This window comes from Poecilia latipinna, unplaced genomic scaffold (assembly GCF_001443285.1).
Source record: "Poecilia latipinna isolate Pla-1442-1.1 unplaced genomic scaffold, P_latipinna-1.0 Scaffold858, whole genome shotgun sequence".
NCBI classification, from domain to species: Eukaryota; Metazoa; Chordata; class Actinopteri; order Cyprinodontiformes; family Poeciliidae; genus Poecilia; species Poecilia latipinna.
This window is the reverse complement of record NW_015113474.1, coordinates 82,471-109,060: the sequence shown is the minus strand read 5'-3', so window position 1 is coordinate 109,060 and position 26,590 is coordinate 82,471. Positions and strand designations below refer to the sequence as shown.

General features: G+C 39.1%; 3 protein-coding genes, 1 long non-coding RNA gene and 2 pseudogenes across 6 annotated transcripts in view; 1 reads left to right on the top strand and 5 right to left on the bottom strand.

Annotated features, from left to right (window-relative positions):
* Positions 1-4,799, bottom strand: part of LOC106956940 (UDP-glucuronosyltransferase 2B31-like) — a 21,744-nt pseudogene extending 16,945 nt beyond the window's left edge.
* LOC106956941 (UDP-glucuronosyltransferase 2B31-like) overlaps positions 1-9,569 on the bottom strand; it is a 12,298-nt gene extending 2,729 nt beyond the window's left edge. Inside the window, exons 1-2 of the mRNA XM_015048052.1 lie at positions 8,344-9,569; positions 5,687-7,130 (exon numbers count right to left, since the gene is read on the bottom strand). Of these exons, the coding sequence (XP_014903538.1) occupies positions 5,687-7,127 (1,441 nt within the window). The 5' untranslated portion in view covers positions 7,128-7,130; positions 8,344-9,569. The remainder of the gene's footprint in view (positions 1-5,686; positions 7,131-8,343) is intronic.
* On the top strand, positions 3,096-5,665 carry LOC106956942 (uncharacterized). Its single transcript, XR_001426860.1, has 3 exons — positions 3,096-3,217; positions 4,717-4,836; positions 5,578-5,665. It is a non-coding gene; the product is annotated as an uncharacterized LOC106956942 (long non-coding RNA).
* LOC106956939 (UDP-glucuronosyltransferase 2B31-like) lies at positions 5,228-16,969 on the bottom strand. Its single transcript, XM_015048051.1, has 3 exons — positions 16,768-16,969; positions 13,786-15,329; positions 5,228-5,586 (listed from the first exon to the last, which is right to left on the bottom strand). Exons 1-3 carry the CDS (start codon positions 16,927-16,929, stop codon positions 5,541-5,543), a joined length of 1,752 nt encoding a protein of 583 aa, XP_014903537.1. The 5' UTR covers positions 16,930-16,969; the 3' UTR covers positions 5,228-5,540.
* Positions 9,705-12,058, bottom strand: LOC106956926 (UDP-glucuronosyltransferase 2B15 pseudogene; annotated as a pseudogene).
* A 4,592-nt stretch (positions 16,970-21,561) lies between the features above and the next one.
* The window catches only part of LOC106956928 (cornifelin homolog A-like), a 9,393-nt gene continuing 4,364 nt past the window's right edge, over positions 21,562-26,590 (bottom strand). The window contains exons 2-6 of one of the 3 annotated variants that reach the window (XM_015048042.1): positions 24,396-25,081; positions 23,876-23,911; positions 23,631-23,747; positions 22,782-22,936; positions 21,562-22,083 (exon numbers count right to left, since the gene is read on the bottom strand). In XM_015048042.1, coding sequence (XP_014903528.1) covers positions 21,964-22,083; positions 22,782-22,936; positions 23,631-23,736 — 381 coding nt within the window. In that variant the 5' untranslated portion in view covers positions 23,737-23,747; positions 23,876-23,911; positions 24,396-25,081 and the 3' untranslated portion in view covers positions 21,562-21,963. The remainder of the gene's footprint in view (positions 22,084-22,781; positions 22,937-23,630; positions 23,748-23,875; positions 23,912-24,395; positions 25,082-26,590) is intronic. The other 2 variants (XM_015048043.1, XM_015048041.1) reach the window with 2 other exon arrangements.

The following is a 26,590-nucleotide window of genomic DNA, read 5'->3' as shown; positions in this document are numbered from 1 at the left end:
ATATTATTAGTCATTATCGCCGAGATCTTATGCATGTCTTTTAACAGCGTTGTAATCAATTTGTGTTGACAAAATGAGCGAATAAAAGTAGGATAGACACGGCAATCCATGACATCCTGCATCATTGTCACATAAAAGTCCCTGTCTATCTCATCAAAGACTGATGGAACATGAATCGAGGTGTAAATAGAAGGGTTATTGGTGATGTACCAGCTGTTGGCAGAGTGCAATACGGTGATTTTGTGACCCCTGGAGTGAAGCTCTTCCAGGATAACCTTCATGTTGATCCAGTGGCTGCCATCAACAGGCAACACCAGGATCTTACTGTCTTTACAGTAAGAGGATCTGAGCACCAGACAGCAGAGGACTGCCAGGAATACAGAGACCGCCTTGGACATTTTCTGTAAAGGAAAAAAAAAAGTTTTTTTGTTTATGTCATGCAGATGAATTTTGAAAGAGGGTATTACTTATGAAGTTTATTTACATCCCCATCAGACAGTGGGGAAGCGGGACAATTTTCCCATCTCACTGACAGTTTGCAAAATGATACCCAAAGAAAAGCCTTCACTGGGTCAGTATGATCCAGCCAGATTGCTCACTCTTGCAGGGTCTAATGACACGGTCTCTTAAGTCCCCCAGAGGGTTAAAAAAAACTGTTTCATCTAAGTCTCTGCAAATTTTACTAAACTTTTCATGTTTTAAATTTCAAGAATTTCCAGGATAAATTTTCCTCATTCTTCTGGAAGAATGTATTTTGGGTCAATGCAGGCAAGATATTTGGCAAGCTTCCTCTCTGTTTTTTCCTGACAAATTTAGCAATGGTTTTTATACTCAATTACGTTTGGTCTCATAAGAACAAAGAATATCACTCAAAAAATTATGGATTGCATTTACATTTGCAAACTGCAATATGGCTTTTTATGTTGCTTTTAGAGTAATGGTCTCTGTTATACTCCAAATACGATGAAGTATCGATTATGCTTTAACAGAGATGTAAAAGAAAATGCCAGAAGACAAACATATTTAATCCCCTTAGCTGAACTTGAAAAGCAGTTAGAAAATGAACAGAATGGCGTTGAGTTTTTCAGAATAATGTAAACTGACAAATCAAACCTGAATCTTGATGAGTCCTATTCCAGATGTTTGCCTTGAGCTGTCCATTGTCTGGAAGCGGGATTGTATTTTACACTGGCCTCATGTTTCACTCAGCGAGCCTGAGCATGCGGGACAAAGTCCAATACATGTACTAAAGGTAAGTTACAAAAAATTTGTGCTTGTGCTGAAAGGCTGTTTGTTTTAATTACGTAGCACATCTGTATGGGTTTAGTCAATAGTTTGGATGCAGGTAGGGTCATTGGATGTTTTCTTTTTCATTTTATCTCTTAAATACCAAACAAATGTCATTTTTATTTTTTCTAACATAATTTAGGGGATCCAATATCCATTTTTCCTGGACATGCCTTTCTTTTAAGATCAAACAACAAGAACTCATTATGTCTGTGTTACGACATACTGAGTTCATCACTAAATCTGTATTCACTGACTGCCATGTTCATTACAAAGTGCTTACCGCTGTGCTTACTCATGGACACAAAAAAAGCTCAAAAGTTATGCTTAAATGCTGCCTTGTGACCTTACTGCATGCAATTACTGTCATTTTCACAACTCTATGTTCTGATATGTCTATTTTGAACTGTTGCACACATTTATGGCTATATATTTGCAACCAGTAAAAAGTTGAAGGGTTAAGTGAAGTGGATGAAAGTATTGTCACGCTCAATAAAGTATTAAAGTCAACATCTTTAATCAGTTGTGGACAGAAAATGTTCAGCAATACATTTTTTGTAATCATTACAATGTAAAGATTAAAAAAAATAGGAAGAAAACATTTATTTTTATTTGTCTCAGAAACAGATTTGTTGCAAAAAGCACTTCAGTTTTCTCAATTCAATACATCCAGAAATAACATTTAAATACAGTTTAGATGAGTTTTATGGTCTTCACGGAATATTGAAAATGAGGCAGAAACGTTGGTGTATTGCATAGCTTATTGTTTTTGGTTCAGCTAAATGCAGAACCCTGTAGTAACATTGTATATTTATTAAAACAAAGTAATTTTTTTGACTAATTACTCTGGTTTGATCGTCTTGCTAGACTTTTTGCAGTAGAGTAACCTACAGACAAAGATGAAACCCCAGATGGAGGTTCCAGTTATGGCCAATACAAAGACTGCTACATCCATGCAGAAGTAGGAATACCAAGGCAGGCTGAAACCTGCGGACTGCAGGTGGGAAGCTCCTTTATTCCTAATGACGTACTCTATCCAGAAGATGGATGTGTCCATTGAAGACATTGGTCGGTCACGGTGTAGCTTAGAGAGACGTTGGCTGTTTTCACGGTAAGACGGATTCTCCAGGATGTCCTTTAGAGCCTCCAGGAAATTGTCTTTGGTCAGTGATCGGACCTCCACCACCCTAGCTGCACCACGAACTTTCATTCGGAGTAAGTTGTCAAACTGATCAAATAGGAGGGGCAAACCCAGAACAGGAACGCCATGGTAGATGGCCTCATACATGCCATTGGTTCCTCCATGGGCTATGAAGACTTTAGTCTTAGGATGTCCCAGGAGATCATTCTGGGGAAGCCATTTCACCAACTTGGTGTTTTTTCCCAAAGTTGAAGGTTTTTCACCGTCAAAACGCCAAATCACTTTCTGAGGGAGCTCAGCAAAAGCAGCAGCAATGTCTTCTGTGATCCCATGAGGCAGAGCTGACACCACTGTTCCCAGTGACATGACCACCACCCCGTGTTCCCCAGAGCTCTGCATGAAAGCCTCCAACTCATCAGGCAGAGGTTGGGCCTCCTTGCACTGGAACCCCCCTATGTAAACCATATTGGGCATGGTGGGTCGAGGGAACTCAAAGATAAAATCTGCTCTGAAAAGCCAAATATCAGCTGAGAGCTCCAAAGAAACCAAGTCAGTTCCAGGAGGGAAGTATTTGTGGAAGAGATCTGTGTATGTTGGTTTAATGACAACGTACAACTCATAAAGATTGTAGAGATAATGCAACATATTCTTTGTCCTCTCTAGGAAATCCATCTGATCATGAAGTTCACTTCCTGATACAGGGGCATAGGAGACAGGAGATGGAGCTATGGATTGATGACTCTCTCCATTGTTAATCCAGCGGACATTAAAGACCATTGGCAGCTTGAGGTAACCACCCAGAATAACCCCCATTGGAAATGCAGGGTCTGTCAACATGAGGTCAAATTTGGTATCCCTGAGCTTTTTTATTAACACTTTATCCTGTAAAACTTCACTTGCCAAGCTCACCAAACTCTTATGGCTGTGTTTTAACATCAATGTAATCAAATTGTGTTGACAAAATGAGCGTATAAAAGTAGGATGGTCACGACAGTCCAGTAACATCCTGCATCATTGTCACATAAAAGTCTGGGTCCAGGTCATTCAAGAGTGATGGAATATGAATGGAGGTATAAATGGATGAGTTATTGGGGATGAACCAGCTTTTGGTGGAGTACAAAACGGTGATTTCGTGACCCCTGGAGTGAAGCTCTTCCAGGATAACCTTCATGTTGATCCAGTGGCTCCAATCATGAGGCAGCACCAGGATCTTACTGCCTTTACAGTAAGAGGATCTGAGCACCAGACAGAAGAGGACAGCCAGAAATACAGAGACCGCCTTGGACATTTTCTGTAAAGAAAAACAAAAAGTCTTTTTTTAAGCCATGTAGATCTACATAAAATACAGAGTATTTTGTTTCAGGAAACATTAAAGACTGTTGACAGTTCTCTTACGAGAGGAATGTAAGAAAAATAATTGAACCCTGCCGTTGTCTTCACATGCTCAGGAGGATGTGAGGAAGAGAGGGCTTGTCCCGTCAGCCTGTCAGTTCCCACAACAACACAAAAAAAACCTGGTAAAAGGACATGCCCTGTCTGTGTGGCCCTGCCAAAACATGCACACTTATAAAGTCTCATCAAGTCATCGCTCAGTCAGGTGAGGAGTCATCACCTGACTGGGCGATGACTTCATCACCTGGGCTCCCAAAATTATATAAAGCCAGAATAGTTTTAGTTTATGCCAACTTTTCAAATAAAAAACTAAGAAGAAGGGAAAAAAATGTCCCTGGTTGATCAAAAAATTTCAGATAGAAATCATTCCAGTAGTTCTATTTGATCTAAAATAAGAAAATGTTGATATGAATTTGTCAGGCATTGAGACAAACCATCCAAAATGTTTGGATGAATTAAAATAACTAAACAAATTTTCTTTCATCAACTTTATTGATATCTTTGACTTTTCCTTTTGTAGTCGTTTATCTCTACATAAAATCCAAAGGCTTGTAGAGTTTAGAAGCAAATATTTTCCAATTTTCTTGGAAAACAACAAAAAATACTGTATCCACTTTCAGAACTCCATATAAAACATGAACATTACTAATACATTTTTCACTCCGCTGCGCTGATAAGCTTCTGATGTTCATGTTTGTCTTCAGCTTGTGTATCTGTTGTACTCTAAATATGATGAAATATTGATTATACATTAGCAACCATGTAAAAAACAAAAGAGTAGTCAGAATCCAAACATATTTAATCCACTCAGATTAACATAAAAAGTGAAAATGAATATGAAGTTGTGTTTTCTTCAGGTAAACTGAAAAATCAAACCTGAATCTTGATGAGTCCAGTTCCAGATGTTTGCCTTGAGCTGCCCGTCGTCAGGCAGCAGGATTGTATTCGACACTTGCTTCACATTTCAAACCAGCAAGTCTGAGCTTGTGGGACAAAGTCCAATATGTGTACAAAAGGTAAGCTACAAAGATTTTGTTGCTTCTGCTGACATGGTGTTTCTTCTAATTACATAGCTTATCTTTATGCATTTACTGACATTTTCACTGCTCTCTGTTCTCATATGTCTGTTTTAAATTGGTGCACACAATTATGGCTATGCATTTAATGCCAGTCCACTGTGTGTAAACAGGAAAGGAGGCTTGATCTCTTTTGTTAATCAGTAACAAAATTACTAATACAGAAGAGACAGTAGTTCGTACTGTAATTTGAATTAATTTATGTTCCTATGATAGATGAGAACAAGAAATACCTTCAGAATACCTCTTGAAGAATCAAGTAATGTGGGTGAAAGAATTGCCACGCTCAAAAAAGTATTAAATTCAACATCTTTAATTAGTTGTGGACAGAAAATCTTCCGCAATACATGTTTTGTAAGCAATTAGAATTTAAAATTTCAGATTTGACAAATAAGAATATGGCAAAAACACTTATGTTTGTTTCAGCAAGAGATCAGTTGCAAAAGCACTTCAGTTTTCTCAATTCATATGTCCAGAAATAACATTTAAATACAGTTTGGATGAGATTTATGCTCTTAACGCAACACTGAATATGAGGCAGAAATGTTGGTATATTGCACAGCTTGTTGTTTTTGGTTTAGCTACAAGCAGAAACCTGTAGCAAAATTGTATATTCATAAAAACGGAAGTAATTTCTAGATGAATTACTCTGGTTTGATCTTCTTGCTGGACCTCTTGCAGCAGAGTAACCTACAGACAAAGATGAAACCCCAGATGGAGGTTCCAGTTATGGCCAGTACAAAGACTGCTACATCCAGGCAGAAGTAGGAATACCAAGGCAGGCCGAAACCTGCGGACTGCAGGTGGGCGGCTCCTTTGTTCCTGATGACGTACTCTATCCAGAAGATGGCTGTGTCCATTGGAGACATTGGTCGGTCACGGTGTAGCTGAGAGAGACGTTGGCTGTTTTCACGGTAAGACGGATTCTCCAGGATGTCCTTTAGAGCCTCCAGGAAATTGTCTTTGGTCAGTGATCGGACCTCCACCACCCTAGCTGCTCCACGAACTTTCAGTCGGAGTAAGTTGTCAAACTGATCAAATAGGAGGGGCAAACCCAGAACAGGAACACCATGGTAGATGGCCTCATACATGCCATTGGTTCCTCCATGGGCTATAAAGACTTTGGTCTTAGGATGTCCCAGGAGATCATTCTGGGGAAGCCATTTCACCAGCTTGGTGTTTTTTCCCAAAGTTGAAGGTTTTTCACTCTCAAGTCGCCAAATCACTTTCTGAGGGAGCTCAGCAAAAGCAGCAGCAATGGCTTCTGTGATCCCATGAGGCAGAGCTGACACAATTGTCCCTACAGACATGACCACCACCCCATGTTCCCCAGAGCTCTGCATGAATGCCTCCAACTCATCAGGCAGAGGTTGGGCCTCCTTGCACTGGAACCCCCCTACGTAAACCATATTGGGCATGGTGGGTCGAGGGAACTCAAAGATAAAATCTGCTCTGAAAAGCCAAATATCAGCTGAGAGCTCCAAAGACACCAAGTCAGTTCCAGGAGGGAAGTATTTCTGGAAGAGATCAGTGTAGGCTGGATTAATGATGAAGTACTGTTCATAAACACTGTATAGATAATGCAACATATTCTTTGTCCTCTCTTGAAAATCCATTTGATGGTGAAGTTCACTTCCAGATATAGGAACATAGGAGACAGGTGATGGAGCGATAGTTAGATGACCTTCCCCTGTATTAATCCAGCGGACATTAAAGACCATTGGCAGCTTGAGGTAACTACCCAGAATCACCCCTAAGGTAAGGGCTGGGTCTGTCAACATGAGATCAAACTTTGAATCCCGTAAGATCTTCATTAAAACGTTGTCGTCTAATATTATGTTAGCAGATCTGGCCAGAATCTCATGGCCCTTCCCTAACATTGACGTAATCAAGTGCTGTTGGCAAAATGTGCTTATAAACCTGGGATAGCTGCGGCAAATCATGACATCCTTCAGCATTTTATTGTAAAAGCTTCTGTCTGCCTCATCCTCCAACATTGGGATATTAATGGAGGTGTAAATGGAGGAGTTACTGGGGATGTACCAGCTCTTGGCAGATCTTAGAACGGTAATTTCATGGCCCCTGGAGTGAAGCTCTTCAAGGATTATCTTCATATTGATCCAGTGGCTGCCATCAACAGGCACCACCAGGATCTTGCTGCCTCCACAGTAAGAGGGTCTGAGCAACAGGAAGCAGAGGACTGCCAGGATTACAGAGACAGAGTTGGACATTTTCTGCAGGAAGATAAAAAAGAATGTAGTTAATCATCAGCTGGTGTAACTACCTTTTTAAAAGCAGTAGTTGGAGTGAATTGCTGCACTGTGGCATACAGGTTTGTTTAAACACAATGGTAACGCAATTGTAACTAATCAATCTATGAAGACTTATAAGACCATCTCCAAACAATCTGATTGCCATGAGAAAGACATGTTATTCACAAGTGAAACACAATTAAGACAGTTGACAGTCTTCCAACACCAATATGAAAATTACCAATACCCATTCGCTACATCTCAGCAACCTTTATATCATGATTGTCCAGTTGGCTTGGTTCTTACTGTACCTTTGAAAACTGGCCCGTCTGCCTCTACTATGTTAAGCAATTACAACAACTGGTTTAGTGGGGTTCTGTCACAACACCAAGGCACCAAGCTGCCGAGCTTCTTTTCATTTCTTCTCTTTGGTTCCAGTATCTCCAGATTTAGTCTGTAACTGAAAACCTCCAGTGCCCACTTAGCATAGACCAGTGGCCACCAGTTTGGTGCAATCAGGCATCTACCACTGCCTGATTGCTTTGAGTTTGGTTTGTTTTTACAAAAAGTTTGTCTTTTGCATTGGCTCTACCATTCTCTCTTTGGATGTAGACCAGGTGTTGGACAATGAACAATTTGTTGCAACAATAGTCAGAAAAAAAAAGAAAATATGTAGAAGCTAAAATGAAAAAAAAAAAAACTAAACAAGTGTGACTGTTTGGAAGGAATCCCAGGATAATTTCACTGCTCTCTAAAACAATATTGCTCCATAATTTAGGTATTTTGTTGAATGAACCAGAATACCTGTAGAGCAGTGACCCTTTGAAAGACCAGATTAAAACAGGCAACAAAATGCCTGAAAAAGAAAGAGATTTTACACAGCAAAATATAGAGAAATATATTTTGAGTAATGCTGAGTGTGAAGCATTTTCTGATCTCCATATAAAACCTGAAAATAATGTTATTTATGTCACCAGTTTGTAATATGCGTAGAGATATTTGTGTGAATAATTTGCATAAAAATCTGCTGGACTTTGCAATCTGTAGCTATTACATAGCAATCATGATGAGACTGTATACACCTGTAGCAATAACAAGAATAAAAGACTAAACCTATTTATTTTACACTAAGATCAGTATCAAAGGTACCTAGATTCATTTGTTTTTTCATGCAAAGATGAATCAAAGTTACAACCTGATTGTTATTAAATCCAATTCCAGACGTTTGACTTGAGCTGCCTGTAGTCGACGATCTAGCATTGTGTTAAACACTCAACTCAGTTTTTACATGCAGAGACCCAGAGCTTGTCAATCAAAGTCCATTTTATGGATTAAAGGTCAGTCTCAAAGGATTACTGCTGTTATCAAACACAGTAATACTTTGAGACTGACCTCAGCCAACCAGGTTCATCTTAAAAACTTTACCATGGCGACATGCATTTAGGATGCTTGTTTTTCTCCAGCTGTCCATAATTCACAGTTTGGTAAGTGGGTCTTAGGTTATTTTTAATCACTCCATTTTGTATGGTTATTCATGTAAAATAATGAGCACAAGCTAAAATATTTTTATTTTGTAAGACCTGTTTTAAAGGTGTTTGTCTGTTTGATTATATGTTTTCTTAACTAAAATAAAGGGCAAACGACAGTGTCAAAACGCAATATATTTCCATTACTTTCATGAAGAACAATGCGAACCCAAAGCATATGGCTGTTCTACCTCTAGCTGAAAACTATGCTCTCTCTCAAAGCTTGTTATTGCAAAAGTACCTTACAATAAAAATTGGTGCCAGTCATATGACCCACCATTGTGGTCCCATAACTTCAGTTTCAAAGGAACAAGGATTCTGCATCAGCTAAAAGCTAAATGGGATCAGATTCAAGTCAATAGCTAATGTGAATCCAGCAAAAAGTTAACCGCGGTGGAGTTAGCAACTACTATATTTGGAGTCAAAGTAAAAACTAATAAAACTCAATCTAATAGATCTTTAAACTCAAACTAAACAGGGTCACATTAACAACTAATCAGAGTCAAACTAGTAGCAAATCTAAACCAAGGTAACAGCTAATTAGAGTTAAACAAATAAGAAATTAGTTAAGTTAAAAGCAAATCTGTATCTAGGTGTATAATAATCAGCGTCAAATTAAGAATAATCAGAAAAGAGCTAACATGTTGGAGTTAAGCTAACAACAATTATCACTGCTGTTAGGGCAGTTAAAAATGTTATCAGGATTCAAAGTCTTTTTTGTAATGTAGAAAAAAACATTCAGGTTTTTCAACTCAATTTCAGAGTCTAATTAATAAACTATTACTCTTAGCTACTGGTAACAAGGCTTTCTCAGGCATTGTTACATTATATCTGTTTAAACGAGAAATCACCCACAATTAAAAATATTGTTTTTTTGACCTGAATTTGTTCAGAAAAAAACATTTTACTAGAGTTTGTCAGTAAAGAGCTTTATTTTCTTAAAACAAAACAAAATATGGAGCAGAAAACATCACTCAATACATTACTTATCGGTATCTAAAACAAAATTCAACTGTTACTGAAAAAATAGTTATTTTGCTTTTGCCTTCTTGGTAGACTTCCTGCAGCAGAGTGCCTTACAGGCCATGACAGAGCCACAAATGATGCCTCCAGTTAGGGCTAAAAGAAAGACTGCTACATCCAGGCAGAAGTAGGAATACCAAGGCAGGCCGAAACCTGCGGACTGCAGGTGGGCGGCTCCTTTGTTCCTGATGACGTACTCTATCCAGAAGATGGCTGTGTCCATTGGAGACATTGGTCGGTCACGGTGTAGCTGAGAGAGACGGATGTTTTTACGGTAAGACGGATTCTCCAAGATGTCCTTTAGAGCCTCCAGGAAATTGTCTTTGGTCAGTGATCGGACCTCCACCACCCTAGCTGCTCCACGAACTTTCAGTCGGAGTAAGTTGTCAAACTGATCAAATAGGAGGGGCAAACCCAGAACAGGAACGCCATGGTAGATGGCCTCATACATGCCATTGGTTCCTCCATGGGCTATGAAGACTTTAGTCTTAGGATGTCCCAGGAGATCATTCTGGGGAAGCCATTTCACCAGCTTGGTGTTTTTTCCCAAAGTTGAAGGTTTTTCACTCTCAAGTCGCCAAATCACTTTCTGAGGGAGCTCAGCAAAAGCAGCAGCAATGGCTTCTGTGATCCCATGAGGCAGAGCTGACACCACTGTTCCCAGTGACATGACCACCACCCCATGTTCCCCAGAGCTCTGCATGAAAGCCTCCAACTCATCAGGCAGAGGTTGGGCCTCCTTGCACTGGAACCCCCCTATGTAAACCATATTGGGCATGGTGGGTCGAGGGAACTCAAAGATAAAATCTGCTCTGAAAAGCCAAATATCAGCTGAGAGCTCCAAAGAAACCAAGTCAGTTCCAGGAGGGAAGTATTTCTGGAAGAGATCAGTGTAGGCTGGATTAATGATGAAGTACTGTTCATAAACACTATATAGATAATGCAACATATTCTTTATCCTCTCCTGAAAATCCATTTGATCGTGAAGTTCACTTCCAGAAACAGGAGCATAGGAAACAGGAGTGGGAGCGATAGTTTGATGTCCCTCTCCATTATTGATCCAGCGGACATTGAAAACCATCGGCAACTTGAGGTAACCACCAAGAATAACCCCTAAAGAGAAGGCAGGGTCTGTCAACATGAGGTCAAACTTGGTGTCCTTTAACTTCTTCATTAGCACTTCGTCCTCAAAAATTATAGCAGCAGATTTGGCCAAAATATCATGGGCGTTCTCTAACATATTTGTGATCAACTGTTGTTGGTGAAACGAGCGTATGAAGGTTGGATAGCTACGACGAACCATAACATCTAGCAGGATTTTTTTGTAAACACTCCTGTCTCCCCCAACTGTCGGAATATGAATGGAGGTATATATGGAGGAGTTAGTAGGGATGTACCAGCTCTTGGCAGAGTGCATAACAGTAATTTCATGGCCTTTAGAGTGAAGCTCATCAAGGATTATCTTCATGTTGATCCAGTGGCTGCCATCAACAGGCACCACCAGGATCTTACTGCCTCTACAGTAAGAGGGTCTGAGCAACAGGAAACAGAGGACAGCCAGGAATACAGAGACAGAGTTGGACATTTTCTGCAGAGGAAGAAAAAAAAAGTTTTTCCAACATAAGGCAGCCATGTACTAGAATACTTCCTTATGATTGTGCCATTTTTTTCCCACTAGATGTCACAAGAAACAATGGGAATTAGTGGCCATGTGTCTGTGAGATCTCAGCTCAGAAGCACCAAAAGCCAAGATATTTATGGTAATGTGTTATACCATTTGATTTTTTGAAGAAACCGAAAAAGCAAATAAAACAATCAAAAATTAATTTGACATTATGTATTTAGTTTGTACAACCTTCACACTGTTAGCAATTATCTTTAATTATAAATAAACATATATTCAAAGCTGAGCAAACTTCCAATAATTCACAAAATCCGTAACACAATTATTAATTAGGTTTCTTGAAAGTTGCTGGTTGTTAATGGAGGAGAAATATTTCCAAAATAGGTTTTGTATACCAAAGATTACCACAAAATAAGACAACAATGAACACATATTACATTTAAGTTAAGAGAAAAGGTGGTAGGTGTTTTAATTTAAGGTAAAAGTTTGTGAAACGGCTCACCAGATCTAAAAGTCTTGCTTGAGCTGTCAGTCGTCAAGGAGCTAGTGTTCTTTTACTGGCAATCATCCCAGCTTTTACACACAGATGCTCCTAGCTCATAAGACAAAGTCCAATGTATAGATTAAGGCAGGGGTGGGTAATCCTGGTCCTCGAAGGCCAGTGTCCTGCAGCTCTTAGATGTCTCCCTGGTCCAACACACTTGAATCCAGCAGCTGAATCACCTCCTCAGTGCAGTCAAGTTTTCCAGAGGCCTGCTAATGACCTCATTATTTGACTCAGGTGTGTTGAAGTAGAGACACATCTAAAAGTTGCAGTAGACAGGCCCTCGAGGCCTGGAGTTGCCCACTCCTGTATTAAGGTATCGCAAAGGTTTATGTGACATACCATAAACCTTTCTAAAGTACTCTGGTTATTTTATATCACTGATATATACCAGAGCAATAGAGGCTCAGATCTACCACACCAGACAAGACCCAAGGTGTAGGTTGTGCAAGGAGGCCTCTGAGACAGTCCAGCACATAGCAGGGTGCAAGATGCTGGCAGGGAAAGCGTACATGGAACGACATAACCAAGTGGCGGGCATAGGGGACAGGAACATCTGTGCCGAATATGGACTGGAAGCCCTGAGATCAAAGTGGGGAACACCCCCAAAGGTGGTAGAGAATGACTGAGCTAAGATCCTGTGGGACTTCCAGATCCAGACAGACAAACTGGTAATGGCGAACCAACCGGACATTGTGGTGGTGGATAAAGAACAGAGGAAAGCCGTTGTGGTGGATGTAGCAATACCAAGTGACTACAACATCAGGAAAAAGGAGAAACTGGAGAAATACCAGGGCCTCAGAGAGGAACTGGAGAAGGCCATGAAGGTGAAGACCTGTGGTCATCGGGGCCCTCGGGGCAGTCACCCCCAAACTGGAGCAGTGGCTCAAACAGATCCCAGGAACAACATCAGACATCTCAGTCCAGAAATGTGCAGTTCTAGGCACAGCCAAGATACTGCGCAGAACCCTCAAGCTCCCAGGCCTCTGGTAGAGGACCCGAGCTCAGAGGATGAAAGAGACCACCCACGGAGGGTGAGAAGGGAATTTATGTTTATATATATATATTTGGAACAAATATTTTTGCTTGACATTATTTTATGACTTTAAGTTAAGTTTCAAAAATGTTGATTTTTGGTTGCTATCTCTCCTCATTTCTAGAGGAACAGCTGAGTATGAGGCAGAAAAAAAAGCAAGTTGGCTCCTTTGAACACCATGTGCTATTCTGTGTCTTCTGTCCTGATGTCCAGATAAAATAAGTTAATGGAACGTACAGGATGTAGGGGGCATTTGCAAAGCACCCAATTCAGGAGCAGCATTGATTTCCTTGGCACTGATTGGTTGTAACCCCAAAAGTGGAGACAAGAAAAACTATGGATGCTAGCTTCCAAAGACAACCCAAGTGCTTAACAAAACATCAAGCTGCTTTTTGGCAATAAGTTTATAATTTTTGGTCTCTATAAAATAAGCATTTCAAAAACCTCCTGATTGTTAGTTCACATTGTGCCGTTACCTAGCAACCCCGATTGAATCCAGTGCGTCACCTAGCAACCCAACTGGAACTCGAGCATGTAATACCCATATAAAAAGTAATACCCAGATATTAACTTGCACATACATACATATGGGTAAGTAATTACTTGTGCTTTGCTTTCTCCATACATCTTCAGCTAAATTATTTCTGTCTTAAGACTTTGTCTGTGTCCAAAAATGAGACTTGATTACATTTTAATTGTAGGTTAAGAGTCTTAATATTTAAAAACAAGTTTGTGTATGAGGCAGAAATATTTTCAGAAAACATGACGGTATTAAACTACATGTATTGCTGCTATAAAGTTTTTACTTCTTTAGTGAATTACTCTACTTTCCTCAGAGTTATTCTGCTTTTGCCTTCTTGGTAGACTTCCTGCAGCAGAGTAACCTACAGACAAAGATGAAACCCCAGATGGAGGTTCCAGTTATGGCCAATACAAAGACTGCTACATCCAGGCAGAAGTAGGAATACCAAGGCAGACCGAAACCTGTGGACCGCAGGTGGGCAGCTCCTTTATTCCTGATGACGTACTCTATCCAGAAGATGGCTGTGTCCATTGCAGACATTGGTCGGTCACGGTGTAGCTGAGAGAGACGTTGGCTGTTTTCACGATAAGACGGATTCTCCAGGATGTCCTTTAGAGCCTCCAGGAAATTGTCTTTGGTCAGTGATCGGACCTCCACCACCCTAGCTGCTCCACGAACTTTCAGTCGGAGTAAGTTGTCAAACTGATCAAATAGGAGGGGCAAACCCAGAACAGGAACACCATGGTAGATGGCCTCATACATGCCATTGGTTCCTCCATGGGCTATGAAGACTTTAGTCTTAGGATGTCCCAGGAGATCATTCTGGGGAAGCCATTTCACCAACTTGGTGTTTTTTCCCAAAGTTGAAGGTTTTTCACCATCAAAACGCCAAATCACTTTCTGAGGGAGCTCAGCAAAAGCAGCAGCAATGTCTTCTGTGATCCCATGAGGCAGAGCTGACACCAATGTTCCCAGTGACATGATCACCACCCCGTGTTCCCCAGAGCTCTTCATGAATGCCTCCAGCTCATCAGGCAGAGGTTGGGCCTCCTTGCACTGGAACCCCCCTACGTAAACCATATTGGGCATGGTGGGTCGAGGGAACTCAAAGACAAAATCTGCTCTGAAAAGCCAGATATCAGCTGAGAGCTCCAAAGACAACAAGTCAGTCCCAGGAGGGAAGTATTTCTGGAAGAGATCAGTGTAGGCTGGGTTAATGATGAAGTACTGTTCATAAACACTGTATAGATAATGCAACATATTCTTAATTCTCTCCTGAAAATCCATTTGATCGTGAAGTTCACTTCCAGATATAGGAACATAGGAGACAGGAGAGGGAGCGATAGTTAGATGACCTTCTCCTGTATTGATCCAGCGGACATTATAGACCATTGGCAGTTTTAGGTAACCACCAAGAATCACCCCTACAGGAAGTGCTGGGTCTGTCAATACTAAGTCAAACTTAGTATCCCATAACCTCTTCATTAGCACAACATCCTCCAAAATTTTACCAGCTGACTTTGCCAGAATCATATGACCATCTCCTAAGGCAGATGTGAGCAAGTACTGTTGATAAAACGTGCGTATAAAATTGGGATAGCTTCGTCGATACATGACATCCTGGATCATTGTAATGTAAAAGTCTCTGTCTGCCTCATCCTCCAACATTGGGACATTAATGGAGGTATAAATGGAGGAGTTACTGGGGATGTACCAGCTCTTGGCAGAGCGTAGAACTGTGATTTGATGGCCTCTGGAGTGAAGCTCTTCAAGAATTATTTTCATGTTGATCCAGTGGCTGCCATCAACAGGCACCACCAGGATCTTGCTGCCTCCACAGGAAGTGGATGGGGGTAACAGGAAGCAGAGAAGTGCCAGGAATATAGAGGCAGTGGTGGACATTTCCTGAGGGGAAAAAAGGCACAAAATGAAAAAAAAGATTGTTAGCTAACCTTAAAAGTCAAATAGCACATTTGTTCTATAGGTCTATTATATTTTAATGATATGTAGAGGTGGACACACTTCCACTGATGTGCTAATTGCTGAGCTAATTACTTGTTTAGATTTTAGCTTATTTGCAAACTTTAAAAATGCTTAGTGCACTTCCCCCAATTAAATGTTTCCAGATAATTTCTAAAGTGCTAATTTACTTGAATAAAGTTGTGTTCTATGTTGAAGTTTGACTGTTAAGAATTCAAGTTGTTGGATGTTTTTCATGCTCTTATTATGAAATCTGTTTACAGGGCAGTTCTGTTTCCTTTCCTCATGTCTTTTTTCAGACACTCTGAGTAAGTGACAAGTAAACAACAAATTAACAAATGAGGTAGAAAAATGCTTACATGAACAAACCAAGGGTGTTAATTAAACAAATTTAAAAATTCACTTATATGAATTGTTTTGACAAGCGTTTGTTTGTCTATCTTGTATGTGAGATCAGAACTATCAAATTACAAGTATTTTATTGAGATCCCCATAAAGGAGGGAAGTTGCATACAGCCAAAACTGGTAAAACAGCTGTAAACTGAGTAACTTATCTGTTATCTCGTTTACTTTCACTTGGAACAAGGCTAGGTTACCTGCCTTTAGTCATATAGGTGCACTGTTGTTACTCTGTAACTCAAATGGATTAGTATGAAGGAAGTGAAAACCTATTTTGTCATTTCTCAGCAGTAAAAACTAAATTTGGGTCAGTTTTTGTTTGAAGACACTTGGTGTATTCAGCCAAGTTTGAATAGAGCAATTAAAAGCATATTAAGATGCACCATGGTATAATTTTAGAACATGTCAATGAGTACATGTGGTCCTAGTTACCATGACAACAGAAAGAAACCCAAAGGCTTGAAAAAAGTTATCACTTTGTGATTTACATTTTAAAGTTGTAGCTTTGTCCTAACTTAATTAATTCCTAAATTGTTGTCTGGTGGGCCGCAAAAAAAGCAAGGTCCGCAAACCTCACTTTGAACAATCTTGATCTATATAATGTATTTCTAGTGAATTTAGTTAATACAAAAAATTAACTTTTCAAAATTATCCTAATTTATTAACTAAGACTATATAAACACATATGTGCCTATAATGCACCTCCTTTTCATGGGTCATAAACAGTGTCAAAAACCAGTATGTGTGTGTATTTTTTAAAATATTCTGGTTCCTTCTTACATTTGTGTAATTGTTACATTTTTTAAATTGACAATAAAGAAACACAGCACACATATACATATGCACACCAGTGAATATGGAAAATAGTACATTTTAAAGCATAATTGATCCATAACTGATCAGTACTCAGTTTAGTTTTAGTCCTGTTTGTTTATACATATAAAGGGTTTGTTAATTAACTCACCTGACTGTTGTTGAACCTGATTCCCAGAGTATAATTTGTGCTGCCAGTCCTTGGTGAGCCAGGATAATATTTGATACTTATTTGCAGACAGCAGAGCTTTTGAACAAAGATGACCTCAGTTTGTAATGCAAAGTCCAGTTTGTAGATTAAAGGTGAAGTCATCAGAGTTCATGATATGTTTAACATCAAATATTACTCATGTGAACATAGCAGTACAATGAATTTATTCACCAATTTCACTTTGAAAATTGGTGAATAAATTTAATTTACATTGTAAATGTAACATTGTTTCATGTTATTTCCCCACTCAGCCTGTTCAGTTTGAATCCATTTGCACACAACTCAGTTTTTACACACCTTGAATGAAACAAAGTCCAGTCTTTGGGTTAAAGGTAAGACACAAACACATATCATGAAAACTGCATTGGTTAGCAACATGATGTACATGAACTTAGCACAAAAAGAACAGTAGGCAAGTTTATTTGTTTAGCACATTTTAGCAACAAGACAGTTCAAAGTGCTTTACAGGATGAAAACAATACATTGCAGTGGGATAACAAAGGTAAATAAAGAAAAATTAGACTGTAGACTAAAATTTATTGTTTTTCAGGCAACATTAATCAAAGGGAACTCAGAAAATGTAACTTAACCTCCTTTCCCAGATTCTGGGACAATTTTAGTGGTAGAGATGTTCTGAAAAGGAAGAGGGGCCTCAAATCAAGTTCTGCCCCCAGACCCTATCTAATATTTGGCCTGCCCTGCTGCACGGTTATATTTCTGTATTTTTCCAAACCGGTCACTGAATCCAAATCAACTCTTACATCCTTTTTGGTTGCACACAAACAATGCTTCTGGAACACAACAAAAACCTTCCGAATTTCAGGTCGACAGGAGGAAAAGTCCAGGCTGGAAAATGGCCAGAGAGTGAGAGAGACGGGAGTGGCAGGGAAAGAGTGAAGGAGGAAGCAGCAAGGTCATACAGAGGAGGGAAAATAACACGGGCGTTCGTGATTACGGCGTTAGATCAAGTCCCAGCTCAGTCATATCAGCGAGCTGCAGCCTTTCCCTCCCCTCGCTCGCTTGCCCTCTGAGGATTTACACAAACCACAACAAGAGTGGGACAAAGGTGATCAGATCATAAAACAGTGGCTGCTGTAAAGGTTTTACAACATTACGGTTAACTATTAACCCTGAGGAGAAGCTAGCAATAACATATTTCATCATACAGGTTTAGGATGCATAGTTACTGTAATTTTAGGAATTATTAAAGCCATGCTGATTTTTTAAGAAATGAAACTTATGCAGATATGTCAAGTTACTGTGAAGGAAGCATAGAAAATTGTAGTCAGTAAGAGAACTAGTACAACATAAAAGAAAAAAGTAGCCAAGAAATTACTCAACAGTAAAAAAGTATTTGAAGACAACTCAAGTCCTGAGTAATTGATACAATTATTTAATATTTAAGAATTACATAATCATACCAATACAAATATAAATTTATGTGGAACCAAAATGAAAATAATTCATATAGATAACAAAATTGGGCAAAAGAAACATTTTTCTAGATCAATATGGAACTTTAATAAAATCTGCAGGTGTGTGGTGAATTTTTGGTTAAAACATGTTTGTTCTTCATTCATTGAAGTTACAGTGGATAGAGAAGTCAGAACATTTACTAAATTAAAAGCAGCAATACATAATAAAATCACTCTAGTAAAAGTAAAAAGTACAGCTTGGTAAATATACTCCTAAAAGTACTTTTTTTCCCCCAAATAAGTGAATCTGAGTAAATATAACTACTGATTTAAATCAGCTTAAAAAGAACATCCATGAAGAAAATAGTCAGCATGTAGGTGTTATTTACTGTTTGAAAGTTTAAAATGTAACTAGAAATGTCAAAATGTGGTGTAATGTAATCAGTTTTAGTCATGCAGTTCCGTTTTGTAAGCAGATGTTTCAGTGGAGGGTTTTTCCCCCTTACAGCAGGAACTGGTACTGAGCGCCCTCTGGTGGATGGAAATGGGAATAAACATCCAACCCCCCCAACTGCCCCCCCACCAAAAATTAGAGAAAAATAGCAGTTTTGTACTCAAGCAAAAGTTTCTACGTGTTTTTAAGACTAAAAATAGTTTATTTTCCAGTGTAAAACATTTGAAATAAGACAAAACTAACATAAGTAAATTTTCAGCAAAATATAGCAGCTTGTTTTAAGTCAATGATTCCTTAATATTGATGAAAAAAGTTCTAGTTCCAATAGCATGTTATTTCACTTATAACATGGGAAAATGTCTTATAAGTTAAATAGTCTGCCTTGATAACAATAATCTTTTAGCAAGTTTTTGTGTTTTTCTAGTGTATCCAGAAATTTTACTCAAATAAGAATAGCTTTATAAAAAAAATTTATTAATCAAGTAAAAATAAAAAGCATAGTGTAGTAAAGCTTTTTTTTTTTTCAAAAAAGTTACTGAAATAAATGGAACCAGTTATTACAAGTCTTCCACTAAATATATAAACTACTCAGTTTTCACTTTAAGTGGCGTCATTATTTATTCTCTGTAGGAACAAATACTTTTCAGAAACAGCATAGATAGTTTGTGCATGTGGAATCCAAAGTTTCAGATCAAATCTAGATGGCATAAAATAATCCACAAACAGTCAGAGCAGGAAGAAAGCTGACATTTTGCATAAGAAGTAAAAATAGCCACAGCTCAGAGAAAAAGTGGGAGCTGCTTCTGAAGGCTGCAGCTCTTCCTCCTCTCAACAATGAGTCAGGCTTAAAGGATGAATTTCATCATTAAAAATCAGTTTCATGTTTGGATCGCTACATCCATCCAACACTGGGCTGCAGAAAAGTATGTAAAAAAGATACTCTAAATACAAAATATTTTCATTAAATGTTACAGTCTGATTTCTAAGTGGAGAGAAATAAATATAGATATATTCCCAACAATTAGAACTCTAAAAACGAAAACATTTAATTTACATAAGTGCCTCTAAATATTTCTGGATTTATAAAAATGAACATGAACAAAACAAAAACAAAAATTCTGGTTAATTAAAGATTCATTTGTCTGCATCATTTTTTGATTTATGAAAGTTTCACTCTAATTTCTTTAAAGTGCATCACCATTAACTAAATTTGTACCATTTCTGAACCGAGGTCGAAGGCCACATAAAATCATTCCAAGTGCCACAAATGGCCCACAACCCACACTTTGGACACCCCTAATCTGACTCTTCTGTTTTTGTTCTGACTTGACTTGAATAAAATCAATTGTGAAAATAAAAGTGTCCAGATTGCTTTTTTTCTTACTTAGTATTTGAAATTCTTACTTTTGAAACTTCATGTTGTGTTTACCCTGGTTATATTTATCTGATTTTAAAATGGTTTCATTATCTGAAATATGTGGGTCAGAGAAGCAAAAATAAAACAGATTTTTTTTATATCACTGCATCTATAAAACAACTGTAAAGGATGTGTTTTTTGTTGTTTTTCGTGAGGATATGTTTAAAATCTCATCTTATCCACAGATAAGGCCCAACAAGTTGAAACTAATCTGCTGATTTGTGACGCCGCCCTCTGCTGGAGAGGCGGCGCAACTCCCAAAATAGAAAGTTGATAAAATTCCTTCACATCAACTTTAAGATTAAACCAAGAACAAACTAATAAAACTCTGCACTGCAAAAACTACCTTTTAATTTCATTGAACTGTTTTATTATGATGCATCTCTAATTTTATGAAATGTACAATTTAATAGGTAAACATTGTTAAACTTCCTTCTAATCACCAATTTCTTCTTCTGTAGGAAGTTTTTGTCGTCCAATGAGACATTTTCACACATTAAAGTCTCAACAAAGTACTGGAGACTGAAGAACTTGGACACATTTGTTGCCATGGCGACTACTCAATCAAAGGAAGGCCTGCAAATAAAAACAATCATTACTGTTTTCCTCACGAGGCTCTTTCCATTTTCGCCACACCTTGCACAAAGTTTGACACCGAGCCCAGATATGTGAGCAAAGCTCCTGGGAGACACTCGCCAGCTCAGAGGCTTTTCCTTCCTCTAATTGTTCGGCATCATGAATTGGATCAGTTCAGCTCGCATGTCGCTCTTCACACAGCTGATTCAGACGCCATGCATGAACTGTGACTTGGTCACAGGTGTTTACTGTTAAGTGAAACACACCAGAACTCCCACAAGTCTCTGGCACCATCACTCAAAAAACTAAGTACAGCCTAACATCAGCCTCAGCAGTTGGCAGCATTTGGGGGACCTCAGAAATCTGGATGTAAGATAAGTCCAAAGCTACTGAGATTGATGTCATGTCGGTATGACTCAAGGGAGTCTATAGGGTAGGAGGTAGGGTTAGGGGTTTGTCTATAGGGTTGGAGGTAGGGTTGGGGGGTTGTCTATAGAGTTGGAGGTAATGTTGGGGGGTTTGTCTATAGGGTTGGAGGTAGGGTTGGGGGGTTGTCTATAGAGTTGGAGGTAGGGTTGGAGGTTTGTCTATAGGGTTGGAGGTAGGGTTGGGGGGTTGTCTATAGAGTTGGAGGTAATGTTGGGGGGTTTGTCTATAGGGTTGAGTGTTTGTGGGGTTGGAGGTAGGGTTGGGGGGTTGTCTATAGAGTTGGAGGTATGGTTGAGGGTTTGTCACCTTCGGCATTTTAGGGACCTTAGAAACCTGGATGGAAGATATTGAAATGCCAATGTCATGTTGGTATGACTCGGGGAAGTCAGTAGGGTTGGACATAGTATTAGTGTGTGCATAATAAACCTTGATGGAAACATAACTATTTTTTTCCAGTCTTTATTAGGAAATATAAACTGTTTCAGTTGCATATTGAATATTTTTAACTTAAAAGACATAGAATAGGCCTTATATTTCCAGGTATACATGCATATTTGTTCAACCATTACATAAAAATGGTAAACAAAAGAAAATGTGTGGAAGAAATCAGTATTTTCTACAATCAAGAGAAAAAAATGTGTGGATGGATGACTGATAGTTAAATATTTCCCTATTTTCCATCCTTTGTTCCTTTTTACTCAATGTTCAATCAGATGTTTCTGGAAACCCTAACCCTCTCTCTTAATCCAATCAAGCGTGGCAACTCTTTGGGTGCCGTCTCTGTGATCACGGCTGTGACGTCAGCTTCTCGGGTTGTTGATGAGGGAGCGGACCATTAGTTCTGATCAGATGGCCGTGCTGACAAACACCACCGGGTTTTGTCTCGTCTTAATCTCTCTGGATATCTGACACCAGGTGCAGGGCCCGCAGAAGCTCGCATACACGCAGTCGCTGCAAACGCTTCCCTGGGGAGAACAAAATGTAAAATCCGCACAGCAGAAAGAGTTTAAAGGAGTTCAACATGTGAGCTGGAACAGGTTTCAGACTGATCTGAGGTCAGATAAACACTGCCGCCGTCTGGGGAACACTTTGACTCTTTTCTACAAATAAACAAACTAATAAAGAGGTTGGATGAGTTCAAGGTCACTATAGTTAACTAAAACTAAGAACATAACAAAAACTGAAACTGGGAGAATATTTCCATCACCTGGAATAAATAAAAACGGCAAATAATTCATGAGTTTATGAAACTAATTAATTCATTCTGAAATTATAGATTTAATATTTGTTGTTTGGTGTTTATTAATCTGTTTATTAGCATTTCGAACTGATGTGAAATAAATTTTTGTGTCTGTTGTGGGCAATTTACGGCATCCCATAATCCACCTGGTGGCGTAGTGCAAATGGCGGGAGAAAAAAACAGTTTGTTTTTCAACAATAATTAAGTAAAATGTTTTAATGGTGTCTGTTGGATATTCATTACCCAGCTGATGCCTAATCACAATACTTTGACCTTTATGAAAGAAAAACAAAATATGAAAAAACTAATAAAAACTCAACTGAATCCAAACAATATTTAATAAAAACTAGCAGACACACTCTAAAAACTAATTAAAACTAACTGGATTAGACAAACAAAAAGTCACAGATATAATTGACAAACCTCGATGCCGTATCTGTGGCGGACGGACGCCCGGAGTGCCGTGGCCATGGGCGGGATGAGTCCGAAAGCGTCCAGCAGGGGGAGACAGAGACACTCTCCAGCCTCCTTGGCCGTCTGGCAGGCGAAGCAGGGAAAACACCAGCAGGTGTAGCAACCTGCAGAGGAAGGACAGGCGGGTTGATGATGTCAGGGTGAAAGGTCAGGCTGCTGGGTGAACCCAGGAGGTCACAGGTGACTTCAGAGATCAGAGACGAGACGCTTCTGTCCTCACATGAGGACGGGTTGATTATCATCTAAAGATGGACGCCCTGATTCCAGATCAGCCTGGAGGACGCTGAGTCAGCAGATAGTCTAACAACTCAACCATCGGTTTGTTCATCCATCGGTTCATCCGTTCATTAAACCTTCCATCCATCCATCCATCCATCCATCCTGAAGCATTTCATTTGTCCTTTCACTCTTTGCTATTTAGTTTTGGAGGTCTCCTTTTTCTCCGTTTTCTCCTCAGACTTTTGATACTTTCAGTTTGATGTCCCAAATTCAACGTTTGTATTGATGTGGTTAGAAATTAAAAGAGCTCATTATTTGCCCTCTGTCTTCTCGTGGTTTGATCTTTCATTCTGTATCTTTATTACCAATTTTATCAGAAACCAAGTTTTGTCAGAGAAAAGAAACCGATGCGGTAAAATAACTTCTGCTTTCTGCTCAAGTTGACTCTAGAGGACAAAACCTGATTGGCATCATGTGTTACCGTTCTGTTTATATTCTGTTTATGGGTTTTAAGGCTCTAAAATCTTCAGCTTGTTCAACATGCTGAGCTAGAGGTTGTTCTTATTGACTCGTACTCACAGAGCGAGCGGTCCTGGCAGCAGTCACAGATGCCAGAGGACCACTGCTTGGACGCAGAGGTCATGGTGAACGCCCGGGGTTGGGCTGCCTGAACGTCGGCAGACATGTCTGCAGCTCCTGACAAAAGGAAATAAAAAGGAAATAACAGCCCTGAGTTTCTAAATACATTTTACTCAACATGACGCAGACTAACTCAATAAATGGCATACACACTTTATATTTTTAGAGAACATAATGGAGCTTACTTTTTGTTCTGTTGTCTCTTTAATGTTTCAGATAACCTAACAAATGTTAACATCAGATGAGGTAAAAAGAAAAACATCAGTTTTCAGCAGTTTAATGTTTTTAAAAGAAGCAACCCAAACCAACCTGGCTTTATTCGAAAACATAATTACCCTTTGAGGGTAGTTGGCACAAACAGTTGTTGGGTTTGTGGGAAACATTTTCACAGGGGTTGGTTTGGGCCGCTTTTGGATACTTAATACCCAGCATGGCTGCGTTTTTGCATAAAAGAGTTTAAAAAATGCGGTTTGTTTTAGTTTATAGTTTTAAATGTGTTGGGTTGTAACTACTGAAATGTTTCTACAAAGTAAAATACTCTTTGTCTAGAGAAAACATGTTGTGCGGTGTGATCTACTTCTGCTCTCTGAAGGGTTTTTATTACCAAACAAGATGCAGATGTTCCAAGTATTAATCCAAAACACACAGAAATAATCTAAAGCCTAAACCTGATTCAGAAATTTAAGGTTACTCTCTGAGTCTTACCTCACCTGTGGTCCAGAAAGTCTTACACCTGAGAAGCTAGAAAACATGGCAGAGGAAGCCTCTTGACGACTGGTTTGTCCAGCTGGAGAGCGATCATCAAAATGACAGCCCAATGTCAGACAATGAGGCAAAGTATTTTTAACTGTAATCTCAGAGATCTTGTTCTTTTTAAATAGCCACACCCTTAACCTATTTTACTGTTTTCATTGTTAAACATGTCTGTGTAAAACAATGTCCTCCACCACCATGGCGTCTACAACAGTGATAAAAGCAGGTTATCCGTTACGTCATTGTGTTCTCACATCAGTGCTGATGTTTTGTTTGTAGTTGTTCGAAAAGAAGCAGTTTGTATATTTGGGCTGAACAGTGCATCAAAAAAATCCCACCTAAAGTAGCTTGATGCTGCAAGCTATTGGATAGAAATGTATTACAGCTATTAGTCAACGCTTAAACTGGTCTTTTCCAGCAATTTTGAATATTTCTGACTTTTTAAAATGCTTGCTAAAAATGACAAAAATAGTGCAATAAGTCAGTTTAATGCTTATTTGCAAAAATCTTTTATGAAACAGCCAGTTTAACATGTCAGTCTTTCTGAAAAATATATATTTGTTATAAAACAGAAAGCTACTTTTCAAACTACGTGTTGGGTCTGTTGCAGCTAACGCTGCTGTCATGCTAGCTCTACGCTCTAACACACGTGTCAAACTCAAGGCCCGCGGGCCACATGTGGCCCGCCATGTCATTTTATGTGCCCCCCGACACACACCCCCAGCATTTTATAGGCCGATGATTGACTTAAAATACGTTTTGAGCATGAATTGACTACAAACTACATCTCCCATAATGCATTCCGATTGTTACCAGCCAACATTACGGCTTCTCGCTACTAGAGAGCAGCAGAGTCACCTCAAGCTACTTATTGATTTTCCCAGCGAATAAAACTGAGACATGGACAAGCTAACATCAAAACGTCCAAGAAAAGAAAAATGGATTTACAAGTAAGAATGTGAATGAAGATGTGTGTGAGTTGGTGTCAGGGCGGCAGGTCGAGCTAGACTATTTTTGTTATCCTTATCTTGACCGACAACATAAAAACAAACAATCGGTCATGTACTATTTTTATCCGTGAAATTACAATCATATTAACATCGACTGTTTAGTCGCATTTTATGCGGTTTAGTTAATATTCACCGTGAATCCAGATCCCATCACAGATTAAGCAGATAAATGCATCTACATTTTCCTCGTAGTGACAAAAACCACCCCAATAACTTTTAATAAATTAAATTGAGCGACTTCACTTAAATTAGCATCACTTCACCCGCTGGGGTCTGAACACACTTCCTCCTGGTTCCCATCTGCAGAAAAATCTGCGCTAATTCATCAGTCAGTTGGATCTGTCTGATCCAAACAGATCAACTGAACTCTGTGAGTGCTTTACCCTGTGCGGTCCGGTGTGCGCTTTTACCAGGATTTTTATTTTTTTGTTTTTCGTGGTTTCGCTTCTCCGAAACGGACAGATGTTACGTCTGCAGCTCCTCCAGAGCGCCGCTCTCCTGGGTAACGTGAACCCAGAAGGCTCCATTTGTTAAATCCGCTGGATGAGTTACTTCCAGCGGTTCCTCAGTCTTCGCAGTCCGCAGTGGTTGAGCAGCGGACTGCGCATGTTACAGTCTAATTAACTTCTCCATCGTCATTTATTTCCTCAAGATAAACTGCCGGCTCCTCAAATGGATTAACACAACGTTGATTTCTCTTTAGTTTTCTCTGGTCTGTAATGGAGACTTGAATTTAACGCCCCATTTCAACCAAAAGTGAAATGACTTCAATACATTTTTTGATCCCAGGCTTAGTTTATGGACTGAACAGACAGGAACAGTTACAATCATACCATTGATTTATTTTAAAGTGTTGAATTTGTTTTTGAACCATTTTTTATTTTAGTGTTGATTTTATTTTTGAAACCTTATTTATTGTGGTTTTGATTTTATTTTTGAACCATTTTTTAATTGTGAAGTGTTGCTTTTATTTTTGAACCATTTTTTAATTGTGAAGTGTTGCTTTTATTTTTGAACCCTTATTTATTTTGAAGTGTTGATTGTCTGAAAGACCTTAGACACAAAGTGACCAGTACGGGATTTGAACCGATGACCTCAGCATTACCAGCACGGTGCTCTAACCTGCTGAGCTAACTC